The sequence below is a fragment of the Pholcus phalangioides genome, unplaced genomic scaffold (genome assembly GCF_987345545.1).
Source record: "Pholcus phalangioides strain wild (caught in Gottingen) unplaced genomic scaffold, Ppha-v1.0 ptg000009l_1, whole genome shotgun sequence".
Classification (NCBI taxonomy): Eukaryota; Metazoa; Arthropoda; class Arachnida; order Araneae; family Pholcidae; genus Pholcus; species Pholcus phalangioides.
This window is the reverse complement of record NW_028301602.1, coordinates 27,121,317-27,143,538: the sequence shown is the minus strand read 5'-3', so window position 1 is coordinate 27,143,538 and position 22,222 is coordinate 27,121,317. Positions and strand designations below refer to the sequence as shown.

The window sequence follows — 22,222 nt, the reverse complement described above, 5'->3', positions numbered from 1 at the left end:
GCAATCAAATCTCAAAACGGATCTTTACCTAATTGACATCTATTCCCTTGCCATCTAGAATCACACAGACATCGATATCCATTGACAAGATCTAAGCAGGTTCCACCATTGAGACAGGGATCAGATTCGCATTCGTTGATGTCTGTTGAAGTATAAAGACATTCAATATTCCACGTGTTCTCAAGACAATTTCTACAGAATTCAGAAAATTGAAAATTCTACTTATTAAGGGGGGAAAAAAAACCCCAACTTACTTAGTTGGCACCTATTTCCGGTCCATCCAGGAAGACAAGTACAGCTATAAGTTGAATTGATTTCCGAACATACGCCTCGGTTTAGGCAAGGGGATGCTGCACAAGGGTTGTCAGCTGCGAAAACATGACGGTTCAGTATCAGTGACTTAATATAACTACTAGTTAATTCATGAAACTAAAAAGAAATAATAATAAAGGTAAGTAAAGAAGATCAAAATTACCAATATCACAGTTATTTCCAGAAAATCCTTCGGGACACTGGCAGGAGTATTGATCAGGAGCTGTATTTATACATGTGCCACCATTCTGGCATGGCTCATGAGTACCACAGTAGTTGAGATCTATACATGGGAAAAAATAAACATTAAAAAAAAAGGATTCGATTTTTGTGCGAATGCGTAAAGATACAGTCTCATCCCGTTTAAATGGATAACGTACAAACGGATAACCCACTTAAACGGAAAAAATCCTTTTATATACAAATAAGGTATAGGAGTACTCCTATATTCCAGTCTCAGCCCGTTTAAATGGATAACGTGTAAACGGATAACCAGCTTAAACGAAAAAAAATCCTTAGAGGAGGTATAGGAGTACTCCTATACCTCCTCTAAGATAAGAGGCACCAAAATTTTTCCGGCACCAAAATTTCTCCTATACAGTCAATGTTAAAGTTCCCCGCTTAATATGGGAAATTTCAACGATCCCCCACCCCCCAGCGCGCAATTGAATACATATTACTATAGATGTGATATAACTATTTTACATATTAAGTTAATCTTATGTTTATGCATATTACGCTTCATACTTCAACTGCAAATACACATCAACCGCTATATGCATAATTTTTTCATTGAATGAAACATTTGGAATTAATAAAAATGATCTTAATAAGTTAAGATAAATACATTTGGTCTCCAAGTATTCAAGCTATCTTCAATATGCACATTTTATCATTTTACTTTTGTTCCCCGTTGAACCAATAGAGGACGCTAACTTTCTTAATGAAAAGTAAAAAATCTTGGTTTTTGAGATGAAATATAATTTTCATTTATTTTTTGATGTTTGATTTATTCGAGAAGCTTTAATAATATTGATTCTTTCATCATTTTCAATATGCTAACTATACTAACGTTGTAAAACGACAATTGAATTGTTTCCAGCTCGATCGGATGTTGTGTGCTCTAGAATCGTTGATATCCGATTAAGCGGGGTCGACTGTAAGTGAATTTAATTCATGACCGGACTCACCTCTATCACAAAGAATGCCGCCCCAGTTTATATCACAAATGCACTGCCAAGGCGAACCGTTGCAATAGCCGTGTTTGCATCCAGGATAAGGCATGCACTGGTCACAGAGCTCGGATTTCCAACCAGACCGGCACCTGGAAATTAAAAATAAAATAAAATAAACACGTGAGCCGATCGAGGTGGTACTAGACACCCATAGATCATTATTGATGGTGATTAACCCCTTTACTCACAAGATTTCATGAATAAAAAAAGAAGGAACAATATGTAATTGAAGTTCCATTGATGTATCTCTGAAACTGGTAGCTTTTATAAATTTCTGAACTGAACGAGAAAAAAAAAAAAGATGAGTTCCTTATAACCACATACACCACCTTTTCCCTATATATCTCTTATCTCGTCCAACAGCTTCTCGTTTCTTACATGATTTTCACTTCAGGAAAATTATTTGCATATCGCTAAGGCCAGAGAAGAGAGCGATGGAGGGATAAAAGGGGAAAAATCAATTTCCATTTATAGGGTTACCAATGAAATGTGGCCATGATGAAGGGACAGAAAGAATAGAGGGAGGTATGTGAGTATATCAACCCTAGGACGAGATAACTCGCCTTTGCGAGGGAAGCGGTTAACGTTAATGACTTGAAACGATACACAGGATCGAGGTGAGCTGAAGCTTGTTCGCATGTAAGCGTGAGGAAATGATTACAAGCCTGTATAATATTATTGTTTTTTTTCCAGGTTCATGACCAGCAGCGCACAGACGCCTTTCCCCGAGGTGATTTGGCTCTCGCGAGAATTTTCACGGTCTACAGGGCAATTTAGAGAACGAGTAATTACAATATTTTTCATTAATGTGGTCCTCAAAAAATAATATAGGTCGTACACGGTCCACAAAAATCCCTGAAAGAAATATATGGTCATCAAGCTTAAAAGTTGGTACACAGGGCCCGACTTTGACCTAATGAGGGCTCTGGGCGAACGAGGTATTTGGAGCTAACTCGACTGGGATCGAAGAGGTTCATCAGCAAATACAGTGTACGCGCGCGCGCGCTCACACACACAAAAGGGATATGCACTATTTTAAATGAGAAATGTAATGCAAAATTCTACATGAAATATGGAGAATTTTACATTAGGGCATTTTACAATAAGTGCAGAATTTTACAAAAAAGCACTTTACAATAAGTTCCTTTTTCGCACTCTCATACCAGCGAAATCATTGATAATGTCACCAAAATCTTATGAATAATGTGTTTGCAAGATCAGATGCATAAAGTTTAGCATTGCAAATATACAGAATCTTCATGATGATTTGAGGATTCCATGTTGATCAAACATGAAAACTTTCTTGTCATCGTTTCATAAATTATTTTACGGTCAAAAAGATGTCAAATGTTAATACTGCAATAAGTGCATTGTACTGATTGGTATAGTATTAAACTGATATTTAATAGGGTTTGCTAATAACGGACACTGGAAATACAGTAGTATGATGTGATTTGGGGAAAATTCTTTGATATTTTCCAAAATTTTACCAAGTAAAATTTATAAAAATTTGAGCAAAATATATACTATCATATACTTAGGGCCCCCATGAAACATGGGGCCCCTCGGCAAATGCCCATATTGTCCATGCTGAAATCGGGCTCTGCTGGTGCACTCATGTCAGAGATTGGATCAATATGAATGCTATAGTATGAGACTGAATGATACGGACTACACATGGAATTTATCCATGTAATATGAAGCAGGGATTTCCAATTTTCAATGACAATGTCATTAAAAATGACATAGAAATATCAGATATTTCGGGGAGTTCTGAAGGCACAAGACCTTCTTAAGCAGTTCTTGGTCTAGAGCCTAATTAAACTCTTGTATGTGCGTATAATTCAATAATTCGAAGGCCCTCCGAAAACTCCACTGAGTGATATATTTTGTATTATATCACTCAGTATAATGTAAATTATTTCTGATCCATATACGTAATTTGATGCACGAGAATGTATCTTAATTATATAAAAAAAATTCACATTTGATAATTTTTACATTTTTCTTCAATCAATGACGATCAAAGTGAACGCTCGACGCTTCAAGTCGCGTCTGTCCGATTCTTATGATAAAATTAATGCTGACGGATGGATTTAAGAGGAGTCGACATCGGTGTAAAATCTGAGTAGGCCGATGATAAAATGCCGGACCTGCTCGGAAGCACAAGTCAAGTTCTAGGGATAATCTTTATATAAATGCCTCTCTGCCAGGACTGAATAAGAACGCATTAACAAGAGAATCTGCCCTGCCCCGTTGGTTGAACAATTACGTAACCGATCTCAAAGTCGTAGGACGAGCGAGCGTACACACACACGAGGATGATGAAGAAAGTTGTTCAACTATTCCCTTGACATTTCTTCTTCTCATACTATATATATATATATAATGGCGGCAAAAGACACATTTGGTGGTCTAAAACTAAATGAAAAACGAAAAGAAATGTGTGTATATACAGCGGAAAGAGAGTGATATGAAGAGATCCGGTTCTGATACTTATTTTTTTTTTCATTTCGTGGTTGCCTTATTACGTCATGGCTGACGATTTCACTCATCCATGATATGTGGCTACCGAATGCTGCTTCTTCTTAATTTTTTTTTTGTTACGCCTAGACGAGAGAATAAGAGGCCCCATAAAGATGCCGAGAGTGAGAAGAAGAAGAAGACTTTGATATCAAAAACGAAGAAAATGATACAAACGATGAAACGTGTGCGGAACCGACACTAGAACTTAACAAAATCCATTTTTCTATCAACACTTTCATTCCTGAAGAATCCGATGTTTATTTCGAATGGTGTTCGGAACATGATTATGAACAGACAGTTTAATGTGGTGATAAGTGACGAAAAAAGGCAATGTTTAGACAATTATGACCGGTTTATTAGCCACTGTTCGCGCTGTCAGTATTTGAGGCGTTGATGTATCTAGTGCATGGATCACTGTCTTGTGACTCGTCCAACTAATGCAGGGTTCCCAGCGAAACATGGTTGATCATTTCCCTGACCAAGACTCAAAAACTTTCCTGACCGATTCCCAGACCAAACACTTTGCTTTCGCGTTCCTGTCTACCTTTGGGAACGCTGTAATGAGTTTTCTTGTATAGCCTTCGGTGCTACAGACGAATGCCGGTTTTATAAATGTGTATATGGTGCTGTAAATGTGATAAATCCGGTTGTTATACATAATCGCCAAGCATTTTGGTAGTTGATAAATTTCTCTAAATTAATCACTTTTACCTGTGAATATGCATAGTAGCTACCCAAGCGTTCTTGGTAAATTTAAAAAGTGCTAAAAAAATTATCACTTTTACCGGCGATTACGCATAATACCCAAGCGTCGCGTCGTTGGCAAACATGATAAATTGTACTATATGATATACCATACACGATGATTCATACATGTAGTGTATCATTATATCGGGGAGCAATCGTAAAATTGCCATCATTATATCGGGGTACAACTATATTCATCCCATATACTAGACTCACATTCGGAGTTTTTATATTTATCAAATTTAACAACGACGCTCGTGAGTATTATGCATATTCACTGGAAACAGTGATAAATTTATCAAACTTACTAAGAAAATTGGTAAATATACACAGTAACCGGTTGGTTATTGTATTAATAACTGATTTATCACATTCACCTTAACATACACTACACACTTACGTGTGAAAACTTTCGAAACTCGTGAGAGTGGTTCGGATAGATAGAGTCTATTCAGACGTATTGATGTCTTCCACCAGGGCCTTCTTGACTCGTGTGTCCATTAGGGCGCATCGTGTGGCCATCAAGTACATAGGAGGCATAATGATAAAGAGATCTAAAGCACTATGATTTATGTAAATTGGTTGCAGGTACGGGGCAAAGAATATCTTTTTAACTGAGGGCCCATAACAGTATTAAGACGACTCTGTTCTACTACACCCAATCTCACTTCACAAGATTCTGTAAAGACTTGCCAAAACATACACAAAAAAACGTATATCTTTCCATAAAAGCTCTTCGGTTCTGTTACGTATGACGTGAATCAATCATGATTGTGACATTATGAACGCTGAAGCAATCGTTGCAAAGAGACGAGGGTGGAGGCTAAACAGTGGGTTTTGAGGCACAGGGAATCTCTTCCAGAGATATTGAGTTACTAACATTCAAAAAGTATTCTGAATTAGCAGAAATTGCAAAATAGAGCATATAAAGATATTTTCTTTGGATATTTTTTAACTCTTTTTATAAAAATTATATATTTTTGGACGTTTGTTGTGGGAGGGGAGGGGGTGGCGGCACTATCTCTTCCCTGCGAATGCCTACGATTGATTTAATTTTTTTTACTGTTGTTGGTAGATGCAGTGGCGGATTATAGTCGGTTGAGGCTCCGGGCGCAAAAGAAAATATTGGGCCCCTTGAATCAGAAAAAAAAATATAAAGTTTGGGTTTTTCGTGGCCCCCTTCAGAAGTCGGGGTCCCGGGCACGCGCCCGGTGCACCCTCCGTTAAATCCGTCTCTGGGTAGATGCATTGGATCGATAGCCATCACTGATATGTCTGGGTTTCAATTAGACAGAATCATCCTATAGAGTAGGGTAGTGGTTCTCAAAGTTTGCATCGTTTCTCCTAGGGGCGTCACCAGTAGTTAGACAAGTGATTTGAACCTATTCAAGTGATTCTTTTCTAGACTATTCTGGGGAGCCCTCGGATAAACGATAATAAGGCCAAAGGAGCCACGGGGTGAAAAAGTTTGAGAACCACTGGAGTAGAGGTGCTCAACTAAGGGTCCATGAAGAGATTTCACGGGGGTCCGTTAGCGTCTGTAAGAAAACAATCAACTCATTGTTTTTACATTTGTATGTACTGACTGAATATTATTTTGTAAAGGGGCCGTCACTTTTATTTTATTGACCAGGCAGGGGGGGGGGGCGAGTTCCATGGTCTTTCTTTTTGAAGTCATGGCACTTGCAGTTTTGCCGTTCAGCCAAAGAAAAATTTCTGCGTCACTACCGGAATTCGACGCACAATAAGAGGCTCCACTTATAATGGAAATCCCAACTAATATAGACTCGTCATACGTTCATTACGTCATGCCTTCATCAACTAATTCATTATAATATACGAATAGCAATTATAACTCGCGCTGAATTACGAGAGAACCGTTTCTCAAAGAATAGCCGAGAACACGCACACACACAGCATCCACCAAATAATAATAATAAAAGAATGTGCACATCTCTCCTGCAGAGGAGTTAGTAGAATCATCTTCGGAAGTTATGGCCTCCGCCACGGGAGACGCAGCGGTTTAATGGAGATAGGCTTCCGGACTTCGGCTAGAATTGCTTCTGGGTGGGCCCCGGTGGTATTTCTTCAGTAGGGCCCCTAGGCATCCAAGAAGACCCCAGACTTGTTTCTTCTCACTTCCTTTCCCGCTGCTGCTGTGTACCTTTCATGCATAGTTTTCGATCTTTCTTCTACAAAAAACCTCCTGCGCCTAACACATACACAGAAAAGGCTATAGATGGCTTGTTAAGCATCAGAATGGAGATAGAGATCACTATGAGAGAGAGAGAGAGATAAAAATCGTTTTTCTTGACTTGTGACATGGCTTCCTATTTTTATGATGTTATACGACCATCAACCTAATTCGCCATGTAATGTTCGCGTGCACTAATAGCCGAGAGGAATTCCTTTATGTTCTTGTGAGCCGTTTACCTACAAATGACCCGCGAGATTTCTGGCATGCCCGGCAGTTAAAAAACATTAATAGTCGTGATCCCAATCGTGCACAAGAAAAGATCTTGGAATTTCAGTCATTTTAAGGACCTAGTTTTAACTAGATTCGAGTCCTCCTCCCGTTAAGGAGAATCTTGATTTACCCCTAAAAGGGGAAAGCCGAAAATTCGGTTGTACCTACATCGAAGATTTCATGTGAAAAACTTTGCCGTTATAACCAAGGTTGACGTTTACAGGTCGTCTTAAGTACGAAAAATATTTTCAGATGCAATTAAATTCGAGGTCCTTGGGAAATCTTTGGGGAGTCCGTGAGCTTCGATGTGTGAGAAAATTAAATCATTGATTTTTCTAGTATATACTGAATGGTATTTTGGAAAAAGGTCCGTGGTCTTTTCATTAATTGGTACACGGGGTCCACGGTGTTCATTTCAGTGATACAATCATTTTATTGATACAAAGTGTTTGTGTCATTCATGTTTTTTGGTGCAAGAGGTCTGTGGTTTTCATTTGAATAAGGGGTCTGCGGCCCACATTGTATTGATATACGAGGGGGTTCTATGACGTTCATTTTATTGGTGGCCTTTTTTGTTGATAAAATAGGTCTGCTGTTTGCTGTTGTTGTTGGTACAAGGGGTCCGTGGAACACAAAAGTTTAAGAACCCGTGCCTTAATATGATGAACGCTGGTTCAAAGAATTTCTAAGGAAAACGCCATAGCAGAATTGTCTTTATATCCGAGGTCGTTGGTTTCCATCGGTGTTATAAGCAAGGCTCATTGACATCATTCTCTTTCGGAGTGCCAATAATTGACGTCATAGCCGTGGCGTCGTTACAACTAAGTTGTAATCGATTTCGACTGTATTATGTACCAAAGAGGACTCCGTAAATTGCTAAAAATATTTTCTTGGATGTCGAATCTTTACAGAACTGCTCCAGTATTTTAACGAAATTGCATCCAGTAATAATCAGATAAGGTCTAATGATTGCTAATAGTGTCACGTGCCATTCTTGGGCAATTTCTGAAGCATTGAGATGAGCATTGTAGCGGCACACAATCTTCATATAAAACATGGCGGTTATAATTCCCGTGGGAAAAGAAAAAACCCACGTTAGAAAGCAGTAAAAAAAACGTAAATAAATCCATTTTCATCGCTAGGTGGGGGTTCGTAACCTTGACTCGGATGACCAGCGTGGCATCCGGCCTCAATAACAATGATATGCATATGGTCAGTATAGCTTATCGGACTGTGTCGATGCGATTGCAAAAATGACACGATTTCTCGTATGAAGATGAGGTATGAACTGGATGTCGTGCCATCTTCAAGGTCGAGATGATGGTAAAGAAACCTCCTATTTTCCATACGACTTCTTGTTCTGCATTTTCTACCTCGTCACGGTGTCTCTTTTTATGTCGGGTGACCAAAAAAAAAATATGAACTGTGTTTCCTTTTCAGACGCATCATTGCCTATGATATAATTTGCACAAACTCTCGATGTAGGCCTTTCTCTGTTCGGGATGTTGCGTATAAGCATTTGAGTGTGACTGACGACTTTTTGGATTCTAGTTTAGTGGGTTTCTTGACTTTTTATAGAAGAATATCTTGACCGGATTTCAAGACACTGATAGAGAGAGAGAGAGAGAAAGCACCACAACGCGCGCGCGCGATCGAATCCATCCATGATGTCTTGAGAGATTCCTATCAGTCGCCACACATGTGTTGTACATTCGTGCGTGTACGTGCGTATCGAGACGCAAGGTGGCAGATTAGGCTTTTCGGTGTTTCATGCACACTCTCTCTTATTTATTTATTTTTTTTTTTTGTCTATGGATGAGCAGTTCTGTCATAGGGTCAGCGGTCAAACAATTTCACCGCCGTGGATTATCTTCGAATCCATTAATACCGTGAAATGGAGGACATGTGGACCGGTATCGTGGTCCGTTACAGATCATTTTCTTCTCCGTTTGAGAAGAGATGGACTTGATAATAGTGCCAATTTGGATATAAAGCCCGTAAAGACTCAGATTGGAATTGCGATTGGAGAATTATAACGTGTTGAAAATTGACATCCTTTATAAAATTATTCCGTATAGGCCTACGTCCTGTAACACGGCTCATCGAATACGCTATAGACAAGTTTTGGTTGAAACATTTGATGACGCACGAATCGCGAAGATTGCAGGTAGAATGGGTAGAGGTCATAAAATTTAGTTTATCAATCTGTAACTTTATTAGCTATTTAATTTAAAAAAGCCATTTGCAAAATACATTTTGCATAAAAATTCTTTGGTGTTATGTGTTTTTGGTCTCTACCGGGCTGCTCTATAATCTTTGGTCTGTAGGCCCTTACCTTTGCTACCATAGTAAATGAAATATCCTTGGATTGACCTGAATTAGAGTTATCTGTACACACGCAGGGCGCATACAACAGGGTATCTAGCCCGGAGGTATTGCGGTCCTGGGATACTCTTAGGAAGCCACGGGCGAAAATAAAGTGGAAGGGAAGACATAACAGGTTGTCAAGGAAGTCACAGAAAGCGAAGAAATGGAAGTTTCAAATGATACATGTTAGGGAGTAAGTGCGACTATACTATTAGAATCTCGCTGCTCACAGAAAGAACTATGGCCCACCTTGACGTATGGGACCGTTCAGGCATGATCCGAGGGCCTCATGTTCATGTTGCGGGGGAAGGGGGTTTACATGATCTGTTTCTATGCTTTTAGAAAGTAAGTAAAAATGTAAGCTGTTACTTCAAGCCAACTTGAATTTCTTCGCTGATTCTATGATGTGAAGGCAGTCCAGCATAGAACAAGGACATGAAGGAAGCCACCAACATTATTTATAAAATTTTTGTTTCCTATAAACTTACTGAAAAAAATCAACTTAATCAGTAGAAAGATTCTCGCTCCTGGACGAGGGTGGGGGGGGGGACCAGGATAAGACCTGGAGGCAGGAGGAAATAATTGGGGAGGAGGCCATGGGTAAGAAACGGTCAAGAAACACTGATCTGGAACACAGTGGTTTTCAAATACTTTTGGTTGTTGACCCCTCTAGAAAACTTGGTGTCTGCCACGGACCTCCACTTTTATTCGTGGACTTCCGAAAATCTTGGTGTCTGTCATATATAGCAGCAGAAGCTACAGCCATCTATCAGCGAGGATGTTCTCGAACGGTGGAGGACATTCTATCGAGTACTAGTAACTATGATGGACATCTATCGGACTGCAAAGGAACTAAAACAAAGTTTCATACTCCTATCGAGAGCTGTCACCACAAATACAACTTCTGTGAAATCATAACAATATTACTGCTGCAGTCTATCAACGTTGCAGCGATACTTTTGGGTGTTAACTTAATCAAACTTTTCTTTTTAGTAATTTATTTTTTTCAACTCAGCATTAATTTTTTTTATATAATTCTGCAATTGGACTGTGAACACCCAGTAGAAAGACCGCGGCTCCTGGAGGTCCAGGTACCTTTCATTTGAGAACCGCTGTTCTGGAAGATATCAGCGTGACGAACTCGCCTATTTATACGTCGCTCTTCTGTTCCGTTATTTGATAAACAGTTCTGAATTAAGCAAGTATATCATAAGAACGATTCAATCAGTTTAAATTTGTCAATCGTGAATCATGGTCATTAGGTCATTTCTTCCACAAACACGAATAAATTCGAAGTTTGACGACAAATTATCCCAGACCCCTCTTGATCGATCTATCGATTCTCATAGAATAATCGAAAAAATCCGTTTCAATCATATCAAGGGCAATTTCCATCGATCTAAATCTGTAACGGTCCCTTTCATTCAGTAATACACGGTCATTTAACATTTAAAAGGGGTTCTTTTTTTTTTTCTTCTTCTTCTCCGTTCTTTCTTCAATTTACTGGTTCCCAAAGTAAAGGTCTCAACGGGTCAACGCACTGACTCTTGTGAGATGATCTCAATCGCTCCTTCGGTGTGGGCAACATAACGCACAACACACACACACATCATGACCAGGGCGTACTAATCATCATCATACTTTAGACGGACAGAAAAATAAAGAGTTTTTATTTTGGCCTCCTGTTCAAAGAAACCGGAAGCGTGTTAAGATAAATTGGTAACGTGATTGACTTTTTCTTATTTCTATTTTATTATTATTATCGTTATTATTATCATTATTCCATTTCGAAGGAAAAGGTCGCATCAAACATACACAATACCGCTAATAATAATATAAAAGAAAATACAAGTATGTGTTTTTTTTTTGTCGGTCGTAATTTTTTTCTGAAAGAAGAAAATACAAATATTGTGTATAATCCTCTTTTTTTTTTCTCTGCAATATTATTCCTATGACGTCTTTTCATGAGTTAGTCCATTATGGACTCGTAGAAGAATATTTTCACGATTCGCACGAACCCAATCAGCGGATGACTCGGCTCATCATGTCGTGACTTGGGATGCCATCACGATATATTGTTTTTCATGCTCAGAATGCGTCACTAGAGGGCTCTCTCTCTCTCTCTCTCTTGTTGGTGATGATGAACTCGACTGAAAGATTTTTTGTTCGAGATTATACTACATGAAATAACTAGGACTTGCTTGGGGATTTTAAGACCTGGTTCAAAAATATTTGCGCCTCTCTGTAATATCTGTCTTTACAGCTTACCCATGGATGGCAGGTCTAAAAGTGGATGATTTTTGAATTCAGTTTTATCACACTTTAAATTTAGGAAGTCGATTTAGGGTCCCGTTAAAAGTCTTGATAGAGGACCTCCGCATAAAAAACCTAGAGGGGGGAAAGAGGGTGGGACTGTCTATCTGTTTGAAGATGTAAGACTAGTTTTTTTGAACCACATATAAGTTGCCATCTATAAGAACCATCTATAAGTTGATAAAAATTTTGAACTATGACTCTTTTGAGCAATTAAAGCCGAGTAAAAATCATGGTCTTAACTAGGTTGGGTCAACTGGGGCACTGCGCCAGGGCCTGGAGACGAATGGGGACCCAACAAAAGTACACACTTGTTTTGAATAATAATAACCCTTTCATGAGGGACCCCAAGGAAAAATCTGCCCCCGGGGCCCCAAGAAGGCACACAACGCCCTGATAAAAATGTATGTGGTGAATGATTTTAATCAAACCCTTCGCGCCGGTTGAAATACGTCACGTAAATTAATGTAGTTCACAACGTAGTAAAATATGGTGCCATGGCCTCACCCAAAAATACCTCAACATGAAATATTCCAAGAAAAAATATGAGTATATATTGATTAACTCATTGGTTATTTTTCTAGGGCATAACCAAGGGCCGGGCATCACAATTATCACTTTATAAAATCTCATGCGGAAGCAGTTTTGCGGCCCTTTAGAACATACATATCCAACCCGTAGCCCGTGAACCTTTAATATTCAACTCTGTAATTCTGAATTCTCTGTAAGTTACAATCTAATATGGGAATGGGGAGGGGGGGGGGGGTAGATACACACCGAAAAGTGGTAATCCTAATCAGAGCCGTCATAACGACTTCAAAGGCTCACTTTTCATCTCTTAGCCCTTATGTGAAAAGTGCCTTTTCGTTCAATTTCAAAAATCCGATATACACTTGAATTTGTTTTTAAAATCCCTAATTAATCATTGATTAGTTTAATAAAAGCATGACTTGCTACACTTACGTGCATTCGCCGGGAACTGTACAGTAACCGTGATCCGGATGACATCCTGGCTTGCATACAGCTGAAAGAAAATATTTAAGACATCGATTTTACTAGGGGTACATAAAAAAAAGTTATTTTGGACAGAGTTATAATCTAAATGGTATGGAATCGAAGCACGATAGACGTCGTGCACGTACCAGTCTCGCAGTTCGTCCCGTTCCATCCGTCCAGACAGACTTTCTCGCCCTGTTCGTTGCAGTCGAAATGTCCGAACCTGTCGTTTCTTGGCCGACAGAACTTGGCGCAAGTCCAGTCGTAATAGTGAGGCTCGCACAGCACCCGTATCCGATAACTGATGCGGGCCGCACGTCCGCGATGCCTTAGGTTCTGCCAGCTTGGACCTGGCATCTGGAGACCAGAGAAGATATGTCTTTCTATGATCCTTTCGACACCTGTAGAAGGAAAAAAATAAAATGGTGAAATGTCACCGAGCAAGTGAACGGGAAAAATTCATTTATGAACATTAACAGTTTTCAATTATCAGTCATTTAATTATCTGGGAAATGTTTTAATATATACATATAAACTCGTATAAGGTAACCAAAAAGAAAGTTCTTGCTGTTTCTGAGTGTCAAAAGCAAAACGATGTACGGCAAATGTTACATACCGTTAATCAGTTCTCAAAGTTGCTTGCTACAAGTCTGACTCATTTACGAAGGATTTCGCGCGAACTTGGTTGTCCTGAAAATGGAACAGGTGACAGTCTGTTGGCGTAAAGTTCAATTGGTGCGGTGGATGACACATCATCTCCCAAGTCGTTGTATGGTATCCTACTCTGGCCACTCGAGCAAAATGCGGCCTAGTTATGTCGTGGAGGAGCAATTCTGACCCCTTCAGCTTCAGTGCCTGTTTACCCTCCCCTTCTTCTTAGGAAATCCTTTGCGAATGCGGTAAGCGTCCATGGACTCTTTTTAGAGCAAGAAACTTTCATAGATGAGTGGAGGCACTTCGGCAAAATGCGCTTGATGCTGTTGGGGTGAGGGGGGGGGGCACTTCTAAGATCGGATTTACCAACCATTCAAAAGAAAAATCTTTCTCTTCCTGATGCTCAAAAATGCCAAGAGCTTTGTTTTTTGTTTTATATCAAAATAATTAGTTCTTGAAAAATAAACAATGCAATCTAATTGACAATTAGGAATCACGGACATTCGAGATGCCAATATTCCCTTTTAACGACTAAGAGAAGCATATAAAATATGTATCCTTCGGGGTACCCCGCCGATCCAATAGATCTCTTATTAGAAGAGAGGGAAAGAGAAATCACACCAGGTAGGATGGTGATGATCAAAGCTGACAAGATCAAGAAAACACACACACACATACGCTGTTCTATAATTGAAAATGGATGATGATGACGACGATGACCAATATTTACTCAAGAAGATAATACAAAGGGCCGATCAGTGTCAAAGAACTTTAGCAAATAATCTCTTTCAACCGGTGTTTCTTTCTTCTCACACTCTCTCTCTCTCGTGCTATACACCATCTTCTCACAAGCCACCACACCTTTCCCAAAGGATCATAGAGACAACAACTTGACCCTATCCTTGCCCCTCATACCTCTATACCTGTCAAAGCTCATCGAACAACAACAAATTTCCCCACGTGTGTGTACGCGTACGCATTCAGTTGATCTTGCCCCTTACCAGACAACCAACCAACCAACCAACCAACCAGCCAACCTTCAGCCCAACCTGCGGTAGCAAAAGAAAACCCAAGAAACCTGAAATACCCTTCTAATGAATAATTCTTCAGCTATTGTCTCGGGTTCGTAGACCCCTTGTTCAAGGGTTCCTTGGCCATGTGGGGGCAGCAGCGGCAGAAGTAGCAGCAGCAGCAGCAACAACAGACCACTGATTTATAGGAAAACCGTTTTCAAGGGCTTCCTTCACTGAAGAAATAAAAAAAAAAAGGAAGAAAGGATTATGTGGCCCTAGAAAAAGAGCCGTAGGGCTTGCCCCACGGTCGACGTTGTCGGATTATATACCACCGTTCATGTTATCCACTTATTCATATCCAACCATCGCGCTTCCTTGGACAACGTTCTTTGAGGGGAAAAAAAAGTGGCTTGTTGTCATTTGTGTGAAGTAGTAAGTGAGTGAAGATGGACAGGGATGGTAGAGGAGGCAATATGATTCGTTTCCTTGTCGTTGGGATTGGACACTTATCTCACATAAGCCGACGAAATATGGAGACCGCCCAGAAGTAGACGGTGTTGTCGTCGATCATATGATAATGGTGAATTCGGCCGAGATGGTAAATCCCATAGACATTGCCCCAGAGTTTAGTCATTTAGATTAAATAATTTTATTTTTAGTTGTGTAAAGAAAAATTGGTAAATGTCTGAACACGCGAGTTGTCAGTTTTGTGGAGGATGGCTTTTTGGTGTCACATTTTATGCAAACCCATATTTCAATTTATTCGGCAAACTTTGTATTTTGTTTTGCCCTGATCTAAGATTTTGTGGCAATATGACATTTTCCAATAAGGACATTCAATGACAGTGGGTATCCCAATGTGTTTAGGTTACAGACCTAATAATTCAGTTCAACAAGGGCAATCTTAACGAGTTTTGATGTCCGGAGCCCACACGTACACATATTTCAGGGCCTATTTATAACTTCGGTGAAAAATTTTCTTTCAGGGATTAAACACTGAATCAAATTTCGGATAAAAAATAAAGTGAGATATCCAAATTGGAAAAAGTAAAATTGAATGAAAATCTTCAATGATTTTTGAGGATCTCTTTTTGAAGAGAGGGTCTTTGAGCTCGAAGTCCTGCAAATAGGACCCGTTGGCCTACCCGTCAAGTTTCAACTACGTTCAACATCGATCGAGAGCCGATTTTGAGCCAATAGATGATCTTTTTTTCTCAGAAAAACACTGCATGGATTAGGTGAGAAAAAAAAAACCCTCCCACGTTTGGGCAAGACTGTCTTTACACAAGAGATGCCATGATTAAATTTAGTTGCAACTAATATTAATTGTGGCAATCTTGTCGGGTCTTCATTGAGTAGCCAATGATGTTCATGATAGCCCTGGGTAGCGGGATTCTAATGCTTTTTGTGAAGAATCATGTTGAACGGAGTCCTCGATTCTTATTCAGGATGTTCACATTCAAGAGCATTCTTCAGAGAAAGAACTACTAGTATAATTTTAAAAGCAATTGGTGTATGGCGTTTTTTTCTTTTTTATTTATTTTTCATTTTTTTAATGAATTTGTTTTTCCTCTAAAAAAATACTTAACGTGGGAAAGAATAATAATAAGAAAAAAAAATAATAATAATACTCCGATACATAAGAAATAATTTTTATGAGAAGAAAACATTTATAAGAAAAACTTCCGCCAATCCATGTACGAAGAAATAACAGGAAAAGAAGCCGAAAAAACACTGGGTGGTTCCTCGCGGGGTTAAAAGGTCGAACGCAGGAACCGAGATGGAAATTGGTGTAACTATATCGCAATCTACAGATTCTACTACAGAGAAGGCGTAGTCTCATTACTGCTCAGGAATTTCTCCACCATTTTGTAGATTTTTTTCTCTTTTTTTTTTACTTATTTCCATCATCTTCCATTATTTTCTAAAAAAAAAGCAGCATCATAAGGCCTTTTGACTAGATAGCATCAAGGGTGCTCAACTTTTTTTAAGAGCGCGGGCCACTTCTTTGGTTTGTAAATGTGCCACGAGCTACTCAAGTGATCAGGAAATGTGTCGCTGGTCATTTGAGTGATGTTTAAGTGTACCGCGGGTTACTCAAGTGATCTTGGAATGTGCTGTGAACCACTCAAGTGATCTGGGAATGTGTTGCGGCCTACTCAAGTGATCTGAGAATGTGCCGTAAGCCATTCAAGTGGTCTGGGAATGTGCTGCGAGATACTCAAGTGATCTGGGAATGTGGCTGCGGGACACTCGAGTGATCTAGGAATGTGCCTCGGGCCACTCAAGTGATGTGCAACTGCATCGCGGGTCACATTCGGAGTGAGAGGCAGGGGCCTGTGGACGTCCTCAGATTTTTCCCGCCATGACCCATATTCTTCTGAATAACCAACCATGTTATATCCCTTATGGGGACGGAGTGGGATCATGGTCGGTTCGTTGTTGTTGTTGCACTACGGGCCACGTAAATGATATGGAACTGCACCGTGGGTTATTTAAGTCACCTGTAAATGTCCCGTGGATCACTTGAATGATCTAGTACTGTGCGGTGAGTCACTTGACTGATATGAAAATGTTCAACGGGTCGCTCAAGTAATCTGGTTAATGTGCTATAGGCCGTTCAATTGCACTGGAAGTGTGCCGTGATTCACTTGAGTAATATAGGAAATATGTGCAGCAGGCCGTTTAACTGCACTGCAACTACTCTGCGGGTCAGCACTGCTGGTGGATGACTAAAGTGATTTATAAATGCGACGTTTAGTCAATTTTTATAAAATTAGGTTTGAGGCCACGGGGAACATCAGATAACTAAGAGGGCCTTTTTTTGGACCACGGGCCAGGGTTTGAACTCATATAAGATACGCATATATCGATAATTTCTTTGCTGAATACCAAAATAATCGCAATCGATTGTTAATTTGAACTAAATAAATAAATAAATATACATAAAGCTAAAACTATTATAAAAATCAAAAGAATTAGTGCAAAGTTACGTCAATTGGAGGTCAAAATACCTGTTACAATTATTATTTTTTGGTAATGTTATTGCATTGTTTTTCTATTCCACGCAATAATTTTTTTTTTTGACTTACCGAAGGCTAACAATAAATGAAAGCAAACAATAATGTAACTTGGGCGTGGCAACATTTTTCATTTTTCGTGAAATATTCCAGGTACTACATCATGATACAGGTATTTCACTCATTACATAAAAGACGTGTTTGTCTCCAGCAAGTACAACGATAAATACAATACAAAATGACGATAGGATGGAGAAATTAATGACTTGAAAGGAAAATAAATTATTGTATTAGACTAAGGATTTTTAAATTAATTTTACGAGTAATTTTAAATGACCTTGCATTGTATATGCATGCTTGGTATTTACAAAAAAAAAAAGAATTGAAGTATCTTATATTTCAGATACAACGGCTAGTTTTTCTATTGGACTTGAAAACAATTGGATAAGTTTATGGAGAAATCATAGTTATATTAGGAATTTAAATTTGTAATAGTAATTGCAAAAAATTCTATTACGCAAAATAATAATTGTAGAAGAAAAAAAAGGTAGTATGTGTGTGATTTTTAGAGTTTTATTAAAAAAATTGGGTAGTTCTGAGCGTTTTTTTTGCAAGTCCGAAACTTATCTTCTAGTAGTTCTCAATCTGGGGTCCATACGGCCCCCTTGTGGTCCTGGAATATTCTAAAGGAGCCACTAGTGAAAATCAAGGGTCAGCCATATTAAAAGTTTTGAAGGGGCCACAGAGACCTGTGAAGAGATAACGCTTTCACGTGAAATATGACTACTTTTAGAATTCAGCAGAGCTGTCCATTTAATTGAGAACATCTTAACCCATGGGCACATAATGGTATACAAATTTCTGCACTTTCATGAATTTTTAAAGTATTTACGAATTTGTTTGATACTCTATACGCAAATATGCAAGCTGTTACTACCAGGAAAGTTAAGGGTCCCTAGAACATCAGTTACACACGGGGAGGCACCACATGATTTTGAGAGGGTCCTGAATAGAACCTTCACAAGAGGTGTAGGCTCTCTTATCAATTTTGAAGAAAGGGGCATATTTGTAAAAAGAGGGGTATTTTTTTTTTATCAGCTAAGTAATATAACACTATGAAAAAAATCATCTAATATTTGAAGAAAATAATTTCGAACGAAATTTCGAGGAATGAAATGGAAAATTTTTATACGTGTTGGTGAACACTGGCTTCATTAAAAAATATCATTGAACTGGAACCCGCTTCTGCACCTATCATATAAAATACTTGACATTCTTCGATTGAACTTGGTGATTGGTTTTTGATTAATGTCACAGAAAAAAAATATAATTCGGATATTACTGAATATTGTATAAACAATAATATTTTTTTAAATTATCAACTGTTTTATAATTTTAATAGTTGCTTGGAAAATAGATTAGTAAAATCAAACCACATACCATCTTTTAACATAATATTTTATTGTATTATTGTATATAATTTTATAGCGGAGATTTTACTGATATTATTTCCCCTTACACAAACAATAGCTGTTAAAAATCTGAGTGATATTTAATGTGATTAAATAAATATGATTGTGCTTTTAAAATATTTAGTTATCATACTCACATCATACTGTCATTCTTTTACAACATATAAATCAAAGCCACCAATTTCAATCAAAGAATGTTATGTTCTTTATATGATAGGTGACAGGAAAAGTTCCAGTTCAATGATGTTTCTTTATATGTAATATATATATAATAGTACTGCTTTTACTGCAATGTGATCCCAAAAAATCATTTTTTAAGGAGCAGTTACACTATGCTCCAAAATGTTAAGGGGGTAGTTTTGTAGAAAGAGGAACTTTTTTATAGAAAAACAAATTTTTGAAGCAGTATTTTCATTCTTCAATGAAATTTGGAGGAGTAAAATCGAAAATTTTTGATGCGTGGATCACGGACCTGGATGCATATTGGTGAGCACTTCACAACATCACTGTGTTGCTATAAAATGCTCATTTTAGTTGCCTACCATATTGACACATCAGCAGCAGAAACATGCCACTACCAACCAAAAAAAAGCTTAGAACTTTTGAGACGTCCTAATGTCAATGATTAATGAATAATTAATAAATGTGGATAGTCATAAATATTATTGAAATTAATTAACTTACCTGTACTTTGATCATTATCGACGGCATCGAGAAGCAGCGTGAAAGTTTTCTGGAAAGATAGAGGAAAAGTTCTTCAATATTTTATAATAATTCACGCACTCTTTTTATTACGAAAGACATCATTAAGTTTTGATTCAAATACTGTGACTAGTACACAGTAGTTATAAATTAACTGACACTACTCAGACGTATGTAGCGACCATTGTGATGGAGGTATTTTGGTGAAACTTGGTATATAGGATATATGGACCATGGGGGCAAAGAAAAATTCATCCACAAAGTTCACTTTTTGACTACCAGGTGAAAAAATGGTGCTTTTTAACTGCAGCTATCATTTTCCTCATGGTCCAAATAACGTATATACCAAGTTTCAATGAAATACGCCCACCACTACGGGCGATATATAGGTAAGAATAGTGTCAGCATAATTAAACTGGCACTATTAGCTTAATTAATTATACTGACACTACTCCGACCCAGTGTTATCCAAAAATATAATTTTTTGAAGAGTAATTTCACTCCTCTCCAAAATTTTAAGGGTAGTTTTGTAAAATGAGAGGGACATTTTTTTAAAGAAAAACAGAGAAGAAGCTCTATTAAAAAAAACATAAAATTTGAAGCGGTATTTCCTCAACGGAGACGGTAATATCTTAATATCCTTTGAAAATTATCACAAAATGTAGACCAATATCAAAATCAGCAATATACCAAAAAAATTTACATGTATGAAAGTACATTTTTTTCATTAATGTTACTAAAGGATTGCCCTTACGTATTAAATAAAGACATTAATGAGCATTTAATACATAAATAAGAAAATAAACTTTAAAAAAAATTAAGAAGATATACGATTATAAGAATTAATTGATAACGGAAGGAAAATACACTATTATTATGAAACGAAATTAATTCAGGATAAACTGGTTTCTCAATAAGAAATGTAAATCCATTTTTTTTTCGTTTACTCATTGTCATCACTTGTTCCAATGTTTAGTCTTTCTCTCGATTCTAGAACTTTCGCTGACTTTTCAAGGACTTGTCAGTCATCTTAAAAGGTAGACAAACTCAGGTGCACGTTTTTTTTTTATATTTTGAACAGGAGGAGAAAGAAACATTTAGAAGTTGTTTGTGGGATGGATTGAAGAATTTTTTCGAGAGCTTTTTTTCCCTTTATTTGCCATCCTATGTTTTCTATCTTATTCTTTATTTAGTTTATTTGATCAAAAGAAACCTTTTCCCAAATAAGAAAAAAAAAACCAGTGTTTTACGTAGGCTTTTTACGTACAAATTCTTTCTATAACCTCTCTATATATCAGGGAATCCCAAACTTTCTACGTTCGAAGCTTCTTAGCTATGAGGTTAGAATTTCAAGCAACCTCCCGACGACCCTGCACGATCCCGAGGTGATTTAGGGCACCCCGAAGTGCCGCGACATATCTATTGAGAGTCATTGTCGTACTTACAGGTTTATATATAGTGATTCCATAATTCTCTTTACGCTGCATTTTACTGGCGAACCGTTGATCGTAGAAGCGTACTGTCAGCTGGAACAAGTATTCAAATAAGGGGTCATTCAAGTATTACGTCAGCATCGGGGGGGGGGGTTGAAGGTTGCTTACGTCATCGACCACCCTTTTTGAAGATATGAAATATTCTAAGCTGCTGAGGAAATTTTGCTGACACGGGGGGGGGGGGGGGGTCAAAAATGGCTAAAATTCTGCTTACGTAATACTTGAACGGCCCCCTAACGTGTAGAACTCCGATATATACGTCATTCATGTTGCAGAGAGTTGCTTTGCTCTTAAAATATAGAAATTAACTTTTTATACGGACGCCCTATCAGAAAAATCTCAATTAAAAAGTTATTGCCCTGTCTTTCCTGAGAAGACAACGAAAAAAAAATGTAACGTTTCTAAGTGCAATATTAGCCGAGATACGAAAAATTATTGGTTATTTTTATTTCAAAAATCTGAGAAAATATGGGAAAGAACGGCATAAATCAGGGGGCGAAGTTCGTTAGTTTTTGTTGTTTTTTCCCAATTTTTCTCGAATTTTCAAATTTAAATATCTCAAATGAATATTGCTCTTAGAAACAGATTTTTTTGTTGGTCTCAAGAGACAGGGTAACAACTTTGCAATTGAGTTTTTTAGGATAGGGTGTTGGTATAAAAAGTTTATTTATTTATTTCAATAACTATACAACCCCTTGCAATTTGAATGACGTATCTGAGTACCACACATTATTTGAATATTTCTAATTGGGAGTATGCTTCGAAAATCAACGGTTCGCCAGTAAAATGCGGCAAAGGGAATTAATGTAATCACGCGCTGTTATGCCCACAATGTTATTTCCAAAATGTATAAAGCACGACCACGAAATGACACGAGAAACCAATACTTGCTGCTCTTTAAAATT

General features: G+C 38.0%; 1 protein-coding gene across 1 annotated transcript in view; it reads right to left on the bottom strand.

Moving 5' to 3' along the window:
• The window catches only part of LOC149082622 (protein jagged-1b-like), a 124,014-nt gene that overhangs the window by 11,661 nt on the left and 90,131 nt on the right, over positions 1 to 22,222 (bottom strand). Inside the window, exons 2-8 of the mRNA XM_089235887.1 lie at positions 19,807 to 19,855; positions 13,110 to 13,364; positions 12,931 to 12,991; positions 1,503 to 1,636; positions 476 to 595; positions 255 to 368; positions 29 to 142 (exon numbers count right to left, since the gene is read on the bottom strand). Coding sequence (XP_089092013.1) covers positions 29 to 142; positions 255 to 368; positions 476 to 595; positions 1,503 to 1,636; positions 12,931 to 12,991; positions 13,110 to 13,364; positions 19,807 to 19,855 — 847 coding nt within the window. The remainder of the gene's footprint in view (positions 1 to 28; positions 143 to 254; positions 369 to 475; positions 596 to 1,502; positions 1,637 to 12,930; positions 12,992 to 13,109; positions 13,365 to 19,806; positions 19,856 to 22,222) is intronic.